The 19,725-nt window shown below is 62.8% G+C and overlaps 1 protein-coding gene across 3 annotated transcripts; it reads left to right on the forward strand.

Moving 5' to 3' along the window:
* The first annotated feature begins 959 nt into the window (after window positions 1–959).
* FMNL1 (formin like 1) lies at window positions 960–18,943 on the forward strand. Of its 3 annotated transcripts, none has more exons than XM_085562077.1 (28): window positions 960–1,175; window positions 6,779–6,862; window positions 7,112–7,195; window positions 7,284–7,357; window positions 7,922–8,005; window positions 8,220–8,351; window positions 9,156–9,281; window positions 9,519–9,627; window positions 10,032–10,108; window positions 10,200–10,293; window positions 10,612–10,686; window positions 11,227–11,337; window positions 11,411–11,560; window positions 11,652–11,753; window positions 11,853–12,090; window positions 12,298–12,597; window positions 12,714–12,835; window positions 13,258–13,460; window positions 14,016–14,250; window positions 14,334–14,402; window positions 14,505–14,585; window positions 15,226–15,355; window positions 15,436–15,599; window positions 15,830–15,931; window positions 16,172–16,264; window positions 16,445–16,568; window positions 16,830–16,917; window positions 17,512–18,943. In XM_085562077.1, exons 1-28 carry the CDS (start codon window positions 1,026–1,028, stop codon window positions 17,753–17,755), a joined length of 3,645 nt encoding a protein of 1,214 aa, XP_085418203.1. In that variant the 5' UTR covers window positions 960–1,025; the 3' UTR covers window positions 17,756–18,943. The 3 variants fall into 3 exon arrangements, with proteins under 3 accessions (XP_085418203.1, XP_085418205.1, XP_085418204.1); XM_085562079.1 differs by having other exon boundaries at window positions 961–1,175; window positions 16,830–16,921; window positions 17,512–17,649; XM_085562078.1 differs by lacking the exons at window positions 9,156–9,281; window positions 16,830–16,917 and having other exon boundaries at window positions 963–1,175.
* The last annotated feature ends 782 nt before the right edge of the window (window positions 18,944–19,725 follow it).

Here is a 19,725-nt window from a genome sequence, read left to right on the forward strand (position 1 = left end):
GCCCAAAAATCATAGAGGAAATGAAATAAGAAAGCAATTAAATATAATAAGAATCTAAAATTAAATAAAAATAAATTACATAAACCAGTAGTAAATTACTGTAAGATAAAAGGAAAGTCAAACAAAAAGCCTAAATAAAAAATATAAATGGAAATTTTAAAATAAAATTAATAACATCATGAAATAAGACTGAAATAAAATAGTCAGCTAAAGGGTAATGAAATAATACGTGCATAGAACATAAAAATTAAAGCAAAAATTGAATCAATAAATAGAATGAAAGTAAATTGAAAAATAAGAATAAAATTAAATTAAATAAAGAAGGCAAGATAAAATAAAGAGAAAACGGGAATAAAAATAAAGTAAAAGAATGTAAAATAACAAAATAAAGAACTTAAGAACAATATTTTTAAAACTAAATGCAATTAAATAAAAATAAAAATTTAAAAATAAAATACATTTTATTTAATATAATATAAATTATGATTAATTACATTTAGTAGTATATTTTATTCAATATAAATTAATAAATTAATAATTAATAAATTAATAAAGTAATAAAATTAACATAATATTATAAAATAATATAATATAAAAATAAAATAAAGTAAAATAAAGTAAAGTAAAAAATAAAGAACTTAAGAACAATAGCTTTAAAAATAAAATTAAATAAAAATAAAATTTAAAAATTAAATAAATTTTATTTAATATAATATAAATTATTATTAATGACATTTACTATTCAATTTTATTTAATATCATATCAAAAGTAAGTCTAAAATAATTGAAAAAAATAAAGAAAATAAAGAGAAGACAATGAAGCACGCGGGCCGCAGGGGGCCCCGGGGGCAGCGCCGCTCCGCCGCGGCCGGGCAGGTGCCGGGGCCGCCTGTGGCCGCGGCCGGGGCGGGGGCCGGGCCGGGCGGGGCGCTCGCAGCGCGGAAACGCCGCAGAAGTTGCAAACGCGGCGGGGACGGGCGAGGACGAAGCGCGGCTCGGAGCCGGGGCCGGCCCGCAGCCCCGCCATGGGCAACGCGGCCGGGGGGCTGGAGGGGGCCCCGCGGGAGCCCCGCGACCACCGCCCGCAGCCCGGGGCCGCCGCCGCCGGCCCGCCGCCCCCCCGGCAGCCCATGCCCGGCGCCGCCGAGCTGGAGGAGCGCTTCGGCCGCGTCCTGGTGAGCGGGGACGGGCGGGGGGACGGGCGGGGGGACGGGGGTCCGCCGGGAGGGGCCGGACGTAACGGGGGGCTGGGGGTCTCTCAGCATCCCTGCCGGCGTTAGCGCCGTTATCATCGTTGTAATGATCGTATCGTTACTAGTCCGTCCTTCTGTTAGTTATTTGATTTATTATTTAATTGATGTTCTTATTACTGATGGTGACTGCCCCGCTCTCACCTCGTTTATGCGGGGCCGCTCAGCCCTGCCCCGGGATGATCCCCAGGCGCTCCCCTCCCCTCGCCGCTCTCACCTTGCGGGGGATCCATCCCCCAAATTCCTGCGGTGACCCCGAGTCCCGGAGCCCGGGCGGGCTCCGCCATGGCGGGGTCGGCGGCAGGGCCGGAGCGCGCCGCAAGCAGCCGGGGCTGCGGATGGCGATGCTCCGCTCCCCTCCTCTTCCTCCTCTTCCTCCCCGGAGCAGGGGAGCCCCGGCACGGCTGCCGGCCTCCCGCCGGTGGGCAGCGGGCGGTGCCGGGGCCGCGCTGCCGTGGATGGATGCAGCTCCCGGAGCTGCGGGAGCGGCTCCCGCTCGCTCCCTCCGTCCTTGAGCGGGGCGGGCCGGCCGTGACCTTCGCCGGGGAGCGCCGGGTCCCGCCACCCGCTCCAGCCCCTGCCCGTGCCCTCCCCAAAAATGCTGCGAGGAAAAATAATCGCTGCTTTAATCCCCCGAGCCCCTGGCGGAGATGGAGCCGTTTCGCCGATCCCGTGCCGGGCGCAGCTTCCACGATGCCGGCGCACCGGGATCCGCTCGGTTGGACCGGCCGGGATCTGCTCGGCAGGGTGCCTCATCCCAGCCCCGAGCACAAATTCCTTGGGAGTTTTTTATCTCGTGCCGTTTATGGGATTATCTGGGGGGGATGTGAGGGGCGCTGCTCGGCGGGACCCCCGGCACGGCCGGGAGGGGACTGCCGTGGGACACGGGCAGGGGGCTGCGGGGGGTGGCGGTGCCTCTGATGGCTCCGGCCGTCACAGCAGCGGGGGCAGGAACAGACTCGGGGTGTTTCCGCTGTGAGGCCCCAGGAAGCTGCACTTTCAGCTGGGCTGGGCCCAGCAGGTTGGAAATCCTAAACCAAAAAATGATCAGAAAAGGGGAAAGCGCTGCTCCAGGCACTCAGCACCACCTTGTCTGCCTTCGTCCCGAGGGAAAGCTCTTTTCCAGGAGAAGGGGCACCCGGGGGCTGGACATGTCCCGACGGGAAGCGGGTGTCTTGTGAAAGCGGCTGTCCCAATTCTGCTTCCTCCTTTCACAGTCCCTTCCCCATTCTCGTGGCTGTGGGGGCAGCAGAACCCCGGGGGGATGGGGACAGGGGGTCCCTCTGCCCTCACCCACCACAAACACATTCCCTGACTCTGGCTTCAACTTTTCTACCTCCTGAGCTCAGTGATGGAGCAGGTGGTGATGAGCTGGGAATCTCCTGGTGGGACAGGATCCAGACCTCACACGTTGCCATGGTTGCAATGATGCCATGAGAGCTCTGCAAATCAATTTTGGGCTGGACATCCCAAACTGGGAGAGCTGGTGGTGCAAAGCCTCGGCAGAAAAGCCCAGGGAGGAGCCATGGGGATCCAATTGCTGCCAGGAAGGGGATACACCCATTTGGTGCCAAGAAATGGGAATTTAGTTTCCCAAAATTTCATTCTCAAAAATTGGCTTCTTCCCAGCTGGGGCACTGTGGCAGATGCTGCTTTGGCAGAGCAATGGAAGGGTTGTCCCGTGCCAAGTAGTTTGGGATGTGACAAGGTGGATTTTGGGATGGAGCAGAGGAAGAGCATCTTTGCTGCTGGGATAGGGATGCTCAGATACCCTGCTTGAAGCAATCAGATTCTCCCCCCTTTGCATGTCAAGGGGCATTAACTGGGAACATATAAATGGAATTGTGAGCTGAGGTGTGGTGGAGTCAAAATCAAACCGTGGCTGGCTGGGACGGGGGCTGCTCCAGCCGGGAGCTTTGCCTGGTGGGGGCTTTGCTCCCTCTTCTCACAGGAGCTGGGGGAGTGCAAGGCCAACGTCACCATTGCAGATGTTTGCAGATGTTTGCAGATGTTTGCAGATGTGCTGTTGGCCCCAGCAGCAGGATGGGTCACCAGCAAGCCTGGCCACAGTGTCAGCCTCAGCTCAGCCAGGAGGCAGAGCTGGTCCTCAGCTGGATCCATCTCCAGCCCGGCTCCAGCATGGTGGCCAAGGCTGGCTGGGGGATGCAGGGCTGCACCAGGGTGTCCCCAAGGGGGACCTGTGTCCTGGGTGGGAAATTGTGAGCCACCAGCTGCTGGGTCAGGGCCTGGAGAGTGTCCTGGTGCAGGAGCCCTCCTGTGCTGCTGGACCCAGCCCTGGGCGAGCCAGGAGGACATCCCAGCGCAGGCTGGGCAGGCAGGCACCCAGCAGGGATGAAGGCACGCTGGAGGGACCAGGCTCCTCTCCTCGGCTGCTGCTACAGCAGCTTCTGTTGTTCTTAAAATAGAGCTGGAGCCACAGGAGGCAGCGGCCACCCAGCCCAGCCCAGCCCAGCCCAGCCCAGCCCAGCCCAGCCTGCCCCCACCCCTCTGGCCATCCTGGGGACCTGTGTCTCCTCCTGCACCGGCTGTCCCCACCTGACACTGGGGGCTTTGGGTCTGGCTGGATCCCCGATGGGATGAACTGGTCCTGGCGGTGCCCCCAGCCCAGTTTGCTGCATGAGGGGGGTCAGGGAGCCCTGGGTGGGCCTGGTCCTGCTCTGTGCCTTGCGCTGAGCCCTGGGAAGAGGCAGGAGAATGAGTCCAGTGGGAGTCGGGGACACTGGAGGGGACACTGTGGGACAGCTGGCACTTCAGGACTGGGCATGATCCCAGACCACCTCAGGGGTGCTCTGTGGCCATGAGGGATGGAGCATCCCAGCAGTGGCACGGTCTGTTGGTCACCTGGCGGTGTCGGCCCTTCCTGCAGCTGGGGAGAGCCCCTGAGCCGCCACCTGGGGCGGTTCCCTGCCCTGTCCCCTTCCCTGGGGCAGGATTTGTGCCTGGTGCTGGGCAGGATTTGGTGCCCATGTGCTGCCAAGGCTTTCCATGCCTCTCTGAGCCTGCACATCCCCCGTGCCCCAGAAACGGCGCTGCCGGGGTTCAGCCCGGTTCAGCCTGCCGGGCTTTGCAGCACAAGCACCTCCCCGGAGGATGCCGGAACATTCTGTGCCAGCTTTGGTGCCGAGCTCGGCTCAGCCTGGCTCCGCTCGGCGCTCACGTGTGGAGCACAAAGAGGTGTCTGACACCCAAAATAGCTCCGTCCCTGCCAGCCATGGTAGCAAAAGGTTGTTTTGTACCAGAAAATGATGTTGGTGCTGCTTCACCTCCCCTGGCCTTGGTTTGAGTGTAGGGCAAAGCCTGGCTCAGCCCACGGCTGGCGCTGCGTCCCAGCCAGGCTCATCCTGGTGCCGGGCATGGCTGGGGTGGCCCCGCAGGCTTTGTGGCACTTCGTGTCACAGCAGGGTTGTTGGGGCACGTTTGGTGGCACCCGCTCAGTGACGTGGTGGGCTGTGAGGCTGCTGGGGAGCCCCGGGCAGGGCGGGATGAGGGAGCTGGGCGCTGGATGACGGCAGGTGGGATGTGGCTGCTGGGCACAAGTGGCTGCGGCTCCTCCATCCTTGTGCCCAAAGGAGGAGAAGGAGGAAGACCAAGTCCTTCCCCTGACACCTGTGGGTCTTGGCTGCTGCCCTGCACCACCTTATCCGCCCAGCCCCACATCACCCCCTCTGCCCCACACCTCCCGCCCCGCCCCAGCTGCCACAGCAGCGGTCCCCGCTCCCCGGCAGGAAATGAGAACCGGTTTCTCTGCGCTGCCGGCTGAGGCTCCCCGGCGGAGCCGCTTCCTCCCCGGCACCACAAGCCCACCCGGGACGGGACGAAGCCACCGCCCAGTTTGTACCCGACCTGTGCCACATCCTGCCCGCAAGGGAGGGGCCGCGGGGCTCGGGGCAGAGCCACCCCCGCGGGGACACCCTGCCCCACCCTCCTGCTGGCTCCTGTCCCACCGCCAGTGCAGGGTCCTGCTTGGTCCACGTGTGATGGCTCGAAGCTGGTCCGTGTGGCAGGTGCCACCATGGCCTCTCTGCCCACAGAGTGCCACGGGTGTGACTGAGCCCTGGGTGGGTGTCTGGGTGCGTGGTCTCTCTTGGCACAGTGCTGTCCCTTGGTCTGATCCTCATCCACCCCAAGGACGGCAGCTCGGGAGCAGCAATGGTGACAGCCAGGTGCTGCTGTCACCTTGCCCACCCCAGAACCCAGCCAGCAGCTCCAGTGGCTTCACAGCGAGGCCATTTCTGACCCTGCAGCCTGGCTGTCCTCCTGCCCAGCTCTTGGTGCCAGCCAGCCCCAGCCCAACCCAGCTCCTCCCCACCCACTGCTCCTGGTTTTGGCTTCTTGTGAAAGCAGCTTGACAGGTCCTCCCTGGAGGAGGTGGAGAGGTTTCTGTTCCTGCCCACCACAGTGGGACCTCTCTCCTTGGGCCTGCTCTTCTGTGGGCAACCAAAGCCCTGGGAGATGCCTTCCTGCAAGGATGTGGTTGTTCCAGCATGGCATGCACCTCACGTCCCCATCCTCCTCCTCAGGGAACCCCAAGACTCAGATTTAGGGGTGGCCTGGGGCCGTGCATTGCTCCACGTGCCATCGTGCCAGCCTGCAGGTGCTCTCCAGCTGAGCTGGAGCACCAAAATTTGGATCTTTCAGCAAAAAAAGCACCTGTGAGCCGAGCCGAGCTGCACCTGGCCCAGGCCATGGTGGGTGTCCCATGCAGGTCACCCCGTGGTGTCCCCAGCAGAGCAGCCCAGGGACAGGAGCCGTGTCCCGCTCTCGGCGGGGGCGGTTTCGGCAGCGCCCGGTGCCGAGAGCGGAAACCACGTCACGTCCTGCGGCGGCTGTGGGGGCTGGGGCTGTGCCATGGTGGCGAGGAGGGACGTGCCAGGCCCTGACATCATTGTCTCCCAATAAACAATGGCTCCCCAGACGGGCTCGTCACGCACCTGTGGACGGGGGACTCGGGGTCACCCCTCAAGCACAGCTCAGGCTCCTGGGTACCTCAGTTGTGTCACCAGTCGTGTCCCCGTCCGTCACCCCGTGTGACCTTGCCAGGACTGGCCTGGCTGAGGCTGGGCACAAGGTACACCCATGGCATGGGTGGATGTGTCCAGTTCTTCCTCCTGTCCCCCAGCAAGACTCGCTGCCACCCCTCCCCTCGGGTGGGGACATTACTGATGGGTCCATGGGATGCTCACATCCTGGGAATAGTAGCGTTCCCAACCTCCCAGGGCTGTCCCCATCATCCCACCAGTGTCCCCATCCTGGGAATGCTGCTTTCATTCTTCCGCCATGATCCCATCCTCCCACCCCTGTCCCCATTGTCCCACTAGGGTCCCCATCTTCTCACTGGAATCTTCATGTCCCACCAGTGTCCCCATTCTCCCACCAACATCCCCATCCTCCCACTGGTCCCCATCTCCCCCTGCTGAGCAAGGACTCCCATGCTGGCTGAGCAGGGGGTGCTGCATCCCAGGGGTGTTTTTGGGGTGACCCCCAGCACTGACACCCTTCCCCCACAGAATTCCATGAACCTGCCCCCGGACAAGATGAAGCTGCTTAACCAGTACGACAACGAGAAGAAGTGGGAGCTGATCTGTGACCAGGTGAGGTCCAGGCTCACAGCGTCCCCAGTGCTGTCCCTGTCCCCAGGTGCCACTTGTGGCATGGTTTGGGCATCAGTCTGGCTTAGCAAGCACTGACATCCATCTCGTTACTGACACAGCACCTCATTAGCCTCATTAAGCATTGATGCAGTTGGGGTGGGGGCAGGGACACTGTGGCTGCTGTGGGGACAGTGGCATGTCCCCGTGCCACAGCAGCTGGCCCAGTTTCAGCCTCTCTGGTGCTCGTAGGAGCGTTTCCAGGTGAAGAACCCTCCGTCTGCCTACATCCAGAAGCTGAGGAGCTACTTGGACACAGGGGGTGTCAGCAGGAAGGTGAGGGGTCCCTGTTGCACCCCGGTCCCCTGGTCCCCATCCCAGGCTGGGCACAGGGACGGTGCCAATGGCTGTCCCCATCCCACAGTTCAAGAGGCGAGTGCAGGAGTCGACGCAGGTGCTCCGGGAGCTGGAGATCTCCCTGAGGACCAACTACATCGGGTAAGGGCGGGGTGGCATTGTCACCCAGCCACTGCCACTGCCCCTGGGATGGGGATGGACGTGCTGCTGGCTCTGGCTGGATGGTGACAGCAGGATGTGGAGGCTGTGGCCTCATCCTGGCCCCTTAGGTGGGCTCTGATGGGAGGCTGAGGGTGCTGAGGCAGCTGGGGGTGCTGGGGGGTCTGAACCCCATTATGGCTCTCTGGTACCCCCAGGGTGCCAGGAGGGACCCTGCCCCACGCTGGCTGTCCTGACGCCTTGTGGGGCGGGGGGTGCCTACAGTCCCCAGGGCCAGGCTGTCCTGTCCTGGTAGTGGTGGCAACAGTGGCAGTGGTGGCAGTGGTGACAGGAGAGCCCCTGGGCTGTGTCCCTCATAAATCAGGTTCACCGTGGCACTTACCTGGCCTCAGTGGAATGCCAGGTCATGGTGCCACCTCATGTCCCCAGCGTGTTCCATCCTTGCTGGGGACCTCTGACCAGGGGGTGGCTCTGATGAGTGTCTGGGCACAGGGGGAGAGAGGATGTGGGGGTTGGCAGAGCCCACTAACCCTCTGTACCCTCCAGCTGGGTCCAGGAGTTCCTCAACGAGGAGAACAAGGGGCTGGACGTGCTGCTGGAGTACCTCGCCTTTGCCCAGTGCTCTGTCGCGTACGTCCCCACCGGGTCCCCTGTCCCCAGGGCTGGGATCAGCCGCCCCTGGGGCTCAGCAGGGCTGGGGCAGTCCCTGGGGGTGCCCTCCCTTGTCATCGGGGCGATGCTCCACGGCTGGGGCTGAGCAGAACTTCCCCGGCATCCCTGAGGGGCATCTGCCCGTATTGGGGTGCCACATCTCACCCGTCCCCATGTCCCCACGGGCCACCAGGTACGACATGGAGAGCGCAGAGAGCAGCCCCGGCTCCGACAAGGGCAAGGAGCGGTCGCTGGAGGACCTGAACAAAAGCAGCTGCTCGTCCCCCGCGCAGGGCTCCTCCAAGCCGCGGCCGCTCACTGTCAGGTAACGCGTGCTCCGTCCCCGCCGGTCCCCGCGCCCTGCGCCGCGTCCCGCGCTCGCCTCGCTGCACCCCGGCCGCACCGCGCTTGGAGACGGGCTTGGCAGGGAGACGCAGGCCCGCTCCTAGAAATGGGCACCCATTGGTGCTGGGAGGGTGGGGACAAAGCCACATCCCCCGTGTGTCCCCAGGGCTGAGCCCTGCCCGGGACTGGGCTGCAGCCGTGTCCCCACCCCGGCACCGCGACCGTGCTCGGGTCAAACCCCAGGAACGGACAAAAATTGGGAGTGTTGGAGATTTTGGGGGAGCAAATCGCAGCCCCCCGGTTTAAAGCCGGGCGGAGGGACGGGCCTGTGTCCCCCCAAGCCGGTCCTGGTGGCTGGTGGCTCTCGCTTGGTGCCGCTCGCCCGCAGCCCCCTCTAACCCCGCTCTTCTCTTGCACGCTGCCGGGGACGCGCTGACGGTAGGTGACGGGGCACTGGCGGGACGGGGACACCCCACGGGACCCCGCTGCTGGTCACCGGTACTGGGGACAGGGCCTGCGGGGCACCCCCGGTGGGCGGGGGGTCCCAGGGACGCCCCACCGCGGTCACCCCACGAGCTGTAACGCGGCACCCCGGGGACCGCGGGGGTCCCTCGCCGCCTGCCAGCAGCTCTGGAGGAGCCGGGGTGTCCCTCCCAGCCCCAGGGACAGGTCAGGAGGGACGTGGCACCCGCAGGGGGTCCCATCCCTTGTCCCCGGGTGTCCCCGGCGCGGCGCGGGAGCCCCGTTTCTCCCTCCTGTCCTGCAGGCTCTAACGCGCCTCCAGCTGCTGCCTCTCGAACCAGCACATCCACACCCTCCTCCGCCACGTTCACCCCAGCGTCCCCTGCGGTGCCCCGGGCAGCGATGGGGACAGTGCCCCCAGGTCACCCGGCAGCTCCTGCCCGCCCCGGTGAGCCTCCGAGACCACCCGTGTGCACGAGGGGCCCCAAAACCCACCCACCCCACATCACCCCCCAGTCCCAGGGCTTCTAGATGGGCACGGACACGCGGGTTTGTCCCGTGGGGTGCAGCCGCCCGGTGCCCCGTGTCCCCCCGCTCCCGCTGGCACCCCTTGCGCTGTCCCGTCCCCGCTTCGCGCTGCGCCCGCGGCTCCCGGGCCCCGCTCAGCCGCGCTCTCCCCGCGCAGGCTGAGCTCCTCGCACAGCAGGAAGGCGCTGCGCAACTCGCGGCTCGTCAGCCAGAAGGACGACGTCCATGTGTGCATCATGTGCCTCCGCGCCATCATGAACTACCAGGTGCGAGTGGGCGGCATCGCGGGGTCCGCCCGGGGCTCCCCGAGATCCCCGCCTGGGGCTCCCCGAGATCCCCCGCCCGGGGCTCCCCGGGATCCCCCGCCCGGGGCTCCCCGGGATCCCCCGCCCGGGGCTCCCCGAGATCCCCGCCCGGGGCTCCCCGAGATCCCCGCCCGGGGCTCCCCGGGATCCCCGCCCGGGGTTCCCCGAGATCCCCGCCCGGGGCTCCCCGGGATCCCCCGCCCGCGCTGGCAGCGCCGGGGTGGAACTGGCTCTGTGTCCCCTGGCTCTGAGATGTCCTCGCACAACCTCCTGCCTGGTGGGCACGTGGCATGCGGGTGTCCCACGGTCCTTGAGTGTCTCCAGGGGGACACGCGACCCCATGAATGCTCCTTTCCCCTCCCCAGTCTGGCTTCAGCCTGGTGATGAACCACCCAGCCTGTGTCAACGAGATCACCCTGAGCCTCAACAACAAGAGCGCCAGGTAGGAGCTGCCCTGTCCCCCGTTGTCCCTTGTCACCCCCGGCCCCTTGCCCACCCCCCGGCCCCAGCCCCTCACACCTCTGTCTCTGCAGGACCAAGGCTCTGGTGCTGGAGCTGCTGGCTGCTGTCTGCCTGGTCCGAGGCGGCCACGACATCATCCTGGCTGCCTTTGACAACTTCAAGGAGGTGAGTCCCCAGCAGGGACACCCGGTCCCCACATGAACATCTGTGCTCCAGCTGGGTTTGTGCCTCAGTTTCCCTGGGTGTGGCAGAGCCCTGCCACCATCCTCAAATCTCTGGCTCACTTAGGGATGTTCCAGTCACTGGGCTTGATGTCCCCATGCCACCATGTGTCCCCAGGGCCATGTTCCATCTGGTCTGGGTGCCTGGCAGCACCAGTCAGGGTTGGGATAGTGTCACCATTAGATAGCTCCTGTCCTGTCACCCTCCTGGGTGTTCCCTGGCCATGTCCCCCCTGGCCTTCAGCCCCCTGCTCCCGCCCAGGTCTGCGGGGAGAAGAACCGCTTCGAGAAGCTGATGGAGTATTTCCGAAATGAGGACACCAACATTGACTTCATGGTGAGTGGCTGCTGGGGCCCACGCTCTGCTGTCCCCAGGGTGTCACGTCACCAAGGCTGCTGCCCTGTCCCCAGGCCATTGTGCCCCAAGAACTCCTAAGCCACCACACTGTCCCTGTGGCATCATGTCCCAAGGGATGCTGAACTACAAAACTCTCCCCCAGGCCACCATGTCCTCAGGGGCTGCTGAGCCACCGTGCTGTCCTGGGGGTGGCTTGTCCCAAGGGCTGTTCTGCTGTCCCCAAAGGCTTCTAAGCCACTATACTGTGCCCATGGCATCATGTCCCCAAGGGCTTTTAAGCCACCAAAGTGTCCCTAGGCCATCACATCCCAAGGCATGCTGAGCCACCAAACTGTCCCCAGGCCATCATGTCCCCAGGGCCACCGTGCTGTCCCCAACTACCATGTCCCCAGGACTGTGTAAACACCCATGCACTTCCCAGGGGCACCATGTCCCTGAGGCCCACCAACCCCCCATGCAGCCCCTGGGGCAACATCCTCACGAGCCACCGTGGCCCCGTGCTGAGCCATGTCCACACAGGTGGCCTGCATGCAGTTCATCAACATCGTGGTGCACTCGGTGGAGAACATGAACTTCCGCGTGTTCCTGCAGTACGAGTTCACCCACCTGGGGCTGGACCAGTACCTGGAGGTGGGTGATCCCAAGGGTGGGGGTGCCAGGGGTGCTGCTGGCACCGACGGTGACGCCGGCTGTCCCCGGGCAGACTCTGCGCCTCACCGAGAGCGACAAGCTGCAGGTGCAGATCCAAGCCTACCTGGACAACGTCTTCGACGTGGGGGCCATGCTGGAGGACTCGGAGACCAGGACGGCGGTGCTGGAGCACATGGAGGAGCTGCAGGAGCACGTCAGCCAGGTGGGCCGTGGGCGCGTGGGCAGAGCCGCTGACGCAAGCCCCGAGGGAGGGATGAGGACGGGGCTGAGCGGCGGCGCCTCGTCCCCCACAGTTGACAGAGAAGCTGCAGAATGCGGAGAACGACTCCATGGCCAAGATAGCGGAGCTGGAGAAGCAGCTGAGCCAGGCGCGGCGGGAGCTGGAGGCGCTGCGGGTGAGCCGGGGGCGCTGGGGGAAGCCTGGGGCTCAGGGACCGGGCTCCCAGGGGTGCAGAGGGACACCAGTGACCTGCCGGGGGTTGTCACCCGTCCAGGAGCAGCTGAGCCCCCCGCGGCCGCCCAGCCCGCCGTCCCCGCAGCCCCAGGAGTGCTACCGGCTGGCGCTGGAGCGGCGGCTGGCCGAGCTCGAGGAGAAGGGGCTGGTGCAGATACTGCGTGGGCCCGACGGAGACGTCGCCATCGAAATTGTCCCCGTTGTCATAGAAACCCCCGCAACCCCCGTGGTTCCTGGAGAGGCCACTGCCACCACCGCCACCACCGCCACCTGCACAGGTACCGTGGGTGCGAGGGGACGTCCCCTTCCCGGCGGGGGCACCTGGTGCCAAGGAGGGGTGGCAGCGAGTCTCCGGGCACGGAAACTGAGGCGGGGGTGTGGGGATGTGCCCGGGGACTCAGGGTAATGCGGTGCCAGAGGGAGGGTGGCGGTGGCACCGTGCCCTGCTGTGTCACCATCTCACCCACATCTTCTTTCCCTTGCAGATGCTCCGGCTCCGGCTCCAGCCCCACCCCCCCCACCAGCACCTGCTGCCCCCCCGCCCCCTCCGCCCCCCCCACCTCTGCCGGGGGCCGAGCCCGTCCCTCCCCCACCCCCCGCGCCCCCTCTGCCCGCAGGCAGCGCCCCCCCTCCGGCCCCCCCACTCCCGGGCGCCCCGATGCCACCGCCCCCCCCCCCGCTCCCGGGGGGCCCGGAGGGCCCCGTGCCTCCCCCTCCCCCTCCCCCTCCCCTCGGTGGGGAGCCCCCAGCCGGGCCGGGTGCCCCCCCCACTGCCAACGGCTCAGGTGAGTGTGGCCCAGGGGTGGTGGAGATGTTCCCCAGGAGGGGTTTGGGGCACCCTGGGGGGGTTTGGGACCCTCCACTCTGTGACGTGCCCCCCCTCCCTGTGATGACCCTGCAGTGAAGGTGAAGAAGCCGATCCAGACCAAGTTCCGCATGCCCGTCTTCAACTGGGTGGCCCTGAAGCCGAGCCAGATCGACGGCACCGTCTTCACCGAGCTCAACGATGAGAAGGTGCTGCAGGTGAGCACAGGGACAGGGGGCCGGGCACAGGGGGGCTCGGTGAGGTTGCCTTGTGCCCACCCTGCGCCCACCCGCGGTGCCCAGGGCTGCAGGAGGAGCTGGAGGTCAGGAAAAGTCCTTTAGCACCATGGAGAGGGACACGGGATCAGGCGTGCCTCTCCTCTCCTTGTCCCTTTGCTGAATGAGCACCTTCACGTCCTGTGCATTTCTTCTTCCTCATCTCCATCCTCTGCTCCCCTCACCCCGTCCTTACCCCTCCCTGTCCCCTGGCCTGTCCCTGTACTTGTCCCCTTGTTCCATCCTCATCCCCTTTCTTCCTCTTGATCCTCGCTCCTCACCCTTATCCTGCTCCTCTGGCCCCATCCTCACCCCAGTGTCCAGCACCACCTCCCTGCCGTGTCCACAGCCCTGTGTCCCCGCAGGAGCTGGACATGAGTGACTTTGAGGAGCAGTTCAAGACCAAGGCGCAGGGCCCCGCCCTGGACATCAGTGCCCTCAAGGCCAAGGCCACGCAGAAGGCGCCCAGCAAGGTGACCCTCATGGAGTCCAACCGGGCCAAGAACTTGGCCATCACCCTGCGCAAGGCTGGCCGCAGCATCCAGGACATCTGCACGGCCATCGAGACGTGAGTGCTCCCCCGGGCTGGGCAAGGGTGGGATAAGGTCAGGCACAGCCCGGCAGGACCAAGGGGTTGGGATGGTGGAGGATGTGATGGGATGCAGGGATTGGTATGGGGACAGATGGAGGGATGGAAGGATCAGATATGGGGAGGTGGAGGGATAAAAGGATAAGATGGGGAGAGATGGAGGGTGGAGGGATCAGATGTGGCAGGTGTAAGGATGCAGGCACCAGCTGTGGGGATGGACAGACACAGGGATGAGATCTGAGACAAAGGGCTGTGGGGGCCACACACAGACAGACAGACAGACAGACGGATGCAGAGACCAGCTGTGGGGATGGTGGGATGCAGGAACCAGATATGAAAAAAGGGATGTGGGGACCAAAGACAGGAGATGGAGGGATCCACATGGAGAGAGAGGGAGATGCAGGGTCCAGATACAGAAAGATGGGGTGGTGCAGGAACCAGCTGTGGGGGACGGAGGGATGAGGGAACGAGCCGAGGGTGACAGGGGGACCTGCGGCAGGGCCTGACAGTGCCAGGGGTGTCCCCTCCCCGCAGGTACGACCAGCAAGTGCTGAGCCTCGACTTCCTGGAGCTGCTGCTGCGCTTCCTGCCCACCGAGTACGAGCGGACCCTGATCGGGAAGTTCGAGCGGGACCAGCAGCCGCCGGAGGAGCTCTCGGACGAGGATCAGTTCATGATCCGCTTCAGCAAGATCCCGCGCCTGGCCGAGCGCATGAACGTCATGATCTTCCTGGGCAGCTTCGGCGACACGGCCCAGCTGCTGATGCCGGTGCGCACCGGGACGGGCGGGCGGGGGCTGCCGGGGCGGCTCCGGCGGCGACACTCACACCCTTCCCTGCCTCCCTCCCACAGCAACTCAACGCCATCATCGCCGCCTCCATGTCCCTCAAGTCCTCCAGCAAACTGCGCCACATCCTCGAGGTGAGGCCTTTGGAGGGAGGTGGCCCCGCTGGGTGCACACAGGGTGTCTGTGGGCACTGGGCCCTCCTGGCCCTGTGTCCCCAAGCCGTGGTGTCCCCGCAGATTGTGCTGGCCTTCGGGAACTACATGAACAGCAGCAAGCGCGGGGCTGCCTACGGCTTCCGGCTGCAGAGCCTTGATGCGGTAGGGTCGGCGTGGGTTCCCTGCTGTGGGGGTGATGGGGGCACTGCCACTGCCAGGGACCAGCCCTGGGGACAGAGGGGCACAAGGACCGGCTGCAGAGATGGAAGGACACAGGAACCTGCTGTGGGGATAGAGGGGTGCAAGGACCAGCAGCAGGGATGGAGGGACATGAGGTTTAGCAGTGGGGACTGAAGGATGAAGACACCATCTGTTGGGATGGAGGAGGCGAGGGGAGAAGGCAAAGGGATGGAGATACACAGGAATGGGGTCAGAAGGATGGAGACCTAATATGGAGAGGTTAAAGGATTCAAGGACCTTGATGGAGGACGATGGGATGAAGGAAGATGGGAACCAGCTGCAGGGATGGAGGGAGGAAGGTCACACATGGGAATGTAGGATTGAAGAACCAGCTGCAGGGACAGAGCGATGCAGACCCAGCCATGGAGATGGAGAAAGATGGGAATCAACCATGGGAATGGAGGGATGCAGACCTGGCTGGGGGATGTAGGGATGCAGATCCAGCTGTGGGAGTGGAAGGATGGATACAGGCCCAGCCACACGGACAAAGGGGCACCAGAGGCAGCCCTGAGCAGGGTGAGGGGTGGTGGCTGCAGGTTGGGCTGACTCTGCCCTGCCCCAGCTCCTGGAGATGAAGTCGACAGACCGCAAGCAGACGCTGCTGCACTACCTGGTGCGGGTGATCATGGAGAAGTACCCGGAGCTCACCGGCTTCCACACCGAGCTGCACTTCCTTGACAAGGCAGGCACAGGTAGTGCCCACGGGCCCTGGGCTGGGGGTCGAGGCAGCCCCTGGCGCCCTGAGCCTGCCCTGACCCCGCACTGCTCGCAGTGTCCCTGGACGGTGTCCTGCAAGACGTGCGCAGCCTGCAGCAGGGCATGGAGCTGACCCGCAGGGAGTTCATGAGACAGGACGACAGCCCCGTGCTCAAGGACTTCCTCAAGAGCAACTCGGAGGTGATGGAGAAGCTGCAGGCTGACAGCAAAACTGCCAAGGTGGGTGCTGGGGTGGGTGGGGTCATTGGGGCAGTTCCCTGCAGGGGAACACCCTGGGGCACCCTCTGCTCACACCTCTGCCCCATGGGAGAGGCTCCTGCTTGGGGCGTGGCTCCAGTGGGACAGGCAGGAGGGAACCGGGCAGGATGGGGAGGTGGGAGAGGCTGGAAGGAGGTGGTGGGCGATGGGCACCACTGCCCAGCCCCCAGATCAGGTGTCTCTGCCCACAGGAAGCGTATGAGTCAGCTGTGGAGTATTTTGGGGAGAACCCCAAGACCAGTCCCCCCACCACCTTCTTCCCCATGTTCCTGCGCTTCATCAAAGCCTACAAGGTAGGAGGGGGCATGGGGTCCTCTGTTTCTGAGGGCTGGGAGGAGATCTGGGGCACCTGACTCCACTTTGGAGCAATCAGCAGAAGCCACAGGCAAGGCTGGGGCTCAGGAATGTCCTTGGGATGGTCAGAGATTTTGGAACTGAGTTGGGGTGAGCTGGGGGCTGTGATATGAAGAAGGAAGGGGGCTGCAGTCCTGGATTCCCCTGGCTCAGCACACCCTTCCTGCCCCTCTCCCAAGAAAGCAGAGCAGGACATCGAGCTGTGGAAGAAACAAGAGGCTGCAGCCAAAGAGGCGGATTCTGGCTCCCCTGGCAGCGAGCAGCAGCCCGAGGTGAAAGTTCCCCCATGTCCGTGTCCTGGTGGGGTCCCAGCCCCAGCCCTGGGTGGGCTGAGTGGTGGGGAAGGACTAAACAGGTCCTGGGGAGGGAGAGCTGGGTGGGAGGTGAAGGGGAGGGTACCCCATCTCCTCTGGGGTGTGATCACACCACTCAAGTGCCCTGTCCCCTCACAGCTGCCTGTCCAGAAGGCCAGGAGGCAGCAGATGGACATGATTGCTGAGCTGAAGAAGAAGCAGATGGTGAAGGAGCCGCTCATCTACGAAGGCAAAGATGGGGCCATTGAGGATATAATTTCAGGTGAGAGATGATTTCAGGTGAGCAGCCAGGTGTCCCCACATCACAGACCCAGTGCTGGGGGCTGCAGGGGCTGTCACAGGAGCTGGGTGGTCACCAAGCCCTGCCACGGGGACCAAACCTACCTGCAAGCACCTTCACGTCCCACATGGCAAAGCTACCGAGTGCTCCCTCCCCTGTCTCATATCTCTTCCTCCTCTTCTGCGTCTTCCTCCTCTCTGCTCCTCCTGCTCCTCCTCGCTGTCTCTGGATCGCTCTGCTCAGCTCTCAAAACTGTCCCTTTCACTGCCCGGACGGGCAAACGCTCGTCCCGGCTCTTCTGCGACGTGAGCTTCAACGAGGAGAGTCCTCTGTAGGTAACGTGGGGCGGCGGGGCCGGCGCAGGTGGGCGGGGGCTGCCGGGCTTCCCCCTCCCCGCCGGGATGCTCCAGGTGTGTGGCCGGGTTTGTGCCCCGCTGAACGGCAGCCCCGGGGCACCGGGATCAGCCCCGATGCGGTGCTGGGCTCCCAGAGCCGGCGGTCGGGCTCCCACGGGCTGATTGTTCGTGGCTGCTGCTCCTCCCCTTGGCTCCTCCTGGGTGTCCTCACGCCCAGAGCGGCGACTCCCGAGCAGACAGGACAAGGGGCAAGGGTTTTAAATGAACACTGGAGAGTTTTAGGTTGAAGGTTCAGAAAAAAACTCATTCCTGTGAGGGTGAACCCTGGCACAGGGTGCCCAGAGCAGCTGTGGTGCCCCTGGAGGCCTGGCAGTGCCCAAGGCCAGGTTGGAGGGGGCTTGGAGCAGCCTGGGACAGTGGAAGGGGTTCCTGCCATGGCAGTGGTGGCACTGGATGGGTTTAAGGTCCCTCCAACACAAACCATTCCATGTTAACGTGGTGGGTGCGGGACCCCGGCCGTCCCGGGGGGCAGTGAAGCTCACCCGGCCCCTGCGCTTGCCCCGGTGCAGATCTGCGGAACAACCCGTACCGGCGGGGGGACAAGGCCCGCGGCAGCGCCAAGAAACGGGCGGCGGGGCAGAGCCTGCAGGCGACGCCGGACATCGTGCTGTGACCGGCGCCGTCCCTGCGGCTGCAGGAGCGGGGCAGGACCATCCTCCGGACGCGGATGGCACCGCGGGGTGTCAGTCCCTCAGCCCGGGGCTCGGCGGGGCGGGGGGACACTGCCCGCTCCGAGCTGCTGCAGCCGCTTAGCGTGCCAGCCCCGCCGTGCCTGCCTGGGCCGGGCACGGGCACCCCGCCGCTTGCTTGGCCATGTCCCCGAGCTCCTTTCCCCAGGCTGGCAGGGCTGGGGGCCCTCCTGGCTACGGACAGGGAGGGGGAAGCATAGAAAGGGCCCCAGCTTGTCCTAGAAGGAAAAGAGGGGCTGTCCCATCCCTGCCCCGGCGCTGCTCCCTCGCTCGCCGGCCGCGGGGCCAGCCCTGTGTCCCACCTCAGCTTGCTGGTGCCTTTGACTGCCGCTGCGGGAGGGGAGGAGGTGTCAGCCAGGACCACAAAATCCCCGCATATCTCCCCCGCACATCTCCCCCGGCCCGCAGAGCCCCCGAGACCGCGTTCTCCTGCGCTGCAGAGCCAGCGAGGAGCTGCTGCAAAGCTCCCACCCCGGGCACCTCCCGGAGCCAAGGGCTGGCAGCGGTGCTATTTTACATGATTTTATAAGTCTTCCTTCGAATTTCTCTGTGCTGCGGCAGCAGGGATCGGAACACCCGCGCACAGGGTGTCCCCAAGGCTGTGGCGAGCAGCGCTGGGCTGCTCTTCGCCGCAGGGGAGGCTCCGGAGCTGCGACAATCGGGAGCAGGGACAAGTTCCTGCGAGGTGGTGGCACCTCCGCCCACCTGCATCCCCAGCATCCACCTGCACTGTCGGGGCTGGCGCCTCTGGGATAAACAGGGGCTGTCAGCCCTGCGGGCTCCCCGTTTTCTCGGGTGGGACACGCAGGAGATGCCGGCAGCCCCCGCGGGGTCCCTGCTGCCCAGAGCCCCAGAGCCTCTCGGTACCGGACTGGACCCGACCGCCGCTCCCTCCCCTGCCCCGCTGCTGCCGAGCAACGCCGAGCCCGCAGTGCCGCAGCTGAACCCCCCGGCGCATTTACTCCATCAAACGGCCCCGCTCTCCCCATGCCAGGACGCTCCTCCCTCCTCCCGTCCTTTCTCCCTCGTCCCAGCTTTAGCCAGAGCAGCCGCTGCTTCCTGCTGTATTTAAGCCGCTTCAGCGCCGGCTCCGTGTCCGGGGAGGGATGGGAAATGAATATGTAACTTATAAATGCCTTTAAGCCAGAAATGTAAACCATTAACTGCTCATTTGTATACATTATTTTTATATACTGAAGGCCTGTTTAATCTAAAGCAGAGCTGGAAATAAAATGCCTCAGAGGATAACGGACTTGTCTGGGAGAAAGGTTTGCATGGGGGGGCGATGCTGTCATGAAGGGAGGGAGGGAGAAAAGGAAAGAAAGATGGAGCGAGGGAAGGATGGAGGGAGGAAGGGGAGAAGATGAAGGGAGGGATGGAAAAACGGAAGGAGTGGGTGTGGCTGCCCCATCCCTGGAAATGTCCAAGGCCAGGTTGGACGGGGCTTGGCACACCCTGGGATAGTGGGAGGTGAGAGGATGGAACCAGATAATCTTTAGGGTCCCTTCCAACACAATCCGGTCTGGAATTCTAGCAACAAGCCACCCACCATTTTTTTTTGAGGACAACAGCTCTGAGGTCTGTTCACAGCACAGACATGTGGGTGCATGGCAGCACAAAAAATATGTTTCAGGATAACTGTCCTCACTCAGCAGCCTGGCCACAGCCCCCCCAGCCCGCTGGGCTCGTTTACCGGGAGGATTCAGCTCTGTGCAGACAAACAGCTCCTGCAGCACCGGGAGGTGTGGGGGGATCCCCAGAGCTCTGCCTGCCTCCCCCTGACCTCCCAGAGCAAGACTGAGCAGCTCCCAGTGCAGCAAATCCCCTGCAGTGGGACAGAGGGAGGACAAGGGATGTCTGCTTGGAAGGAGATGTCAGACTACTCACCAAAGCCTGGGCTTCGATCCATCAAATCACTGCTGCCTCTTCAGCCCCAGAAATCACAGAATCCTAGAACACCTTAGGCTGGAAGGGACCCCCAAGGATCATCCAGTCCAAGTTCTGCCCTGCCCAGACACCCCAGCAATCCCACCC

Source organism: Lonchura striata, chromosome 27 (genome assembly GCF_050655825.1).
Source record: "Lonchura striata isolate lonStrDom1 chromosome 27, ASM5065582v1, whole genome shotgun sequence".
Classification (NCBI taxonomy): domain Eukaryota; kingdom Metazoa; phylum Chordata; class Aves; order Passeriformes; family Estrildidae; genus Lonchura; species Lonchura striata.

Excerpts from the sequence above, each read along its gene's own strand:
- FMNL1 (XM_085562077.1), top strand. The coding sequence starts at position 1,026 with ATGGGCAACGCGGCCGGGGGGCTGGAGGGGGCCCCGCGGGAGCCCCGC. Across the intron at positions 9,282-9,518 it reads GGCAGCTCCTGCCCGCCCCG|GCTGAGCTCCTCGCACAGCA; the intron begins GTGAGCCTCCGA and ends CTCCCCGCGCAG. Across the intron at positions 14,251-14,333 it reads CGGCCCAGCTGCTGATGCCG|CAACTCAACGCCATCATCGC; the intron begins GTGCGCACCGGG and ends TCCCTCCCACAG.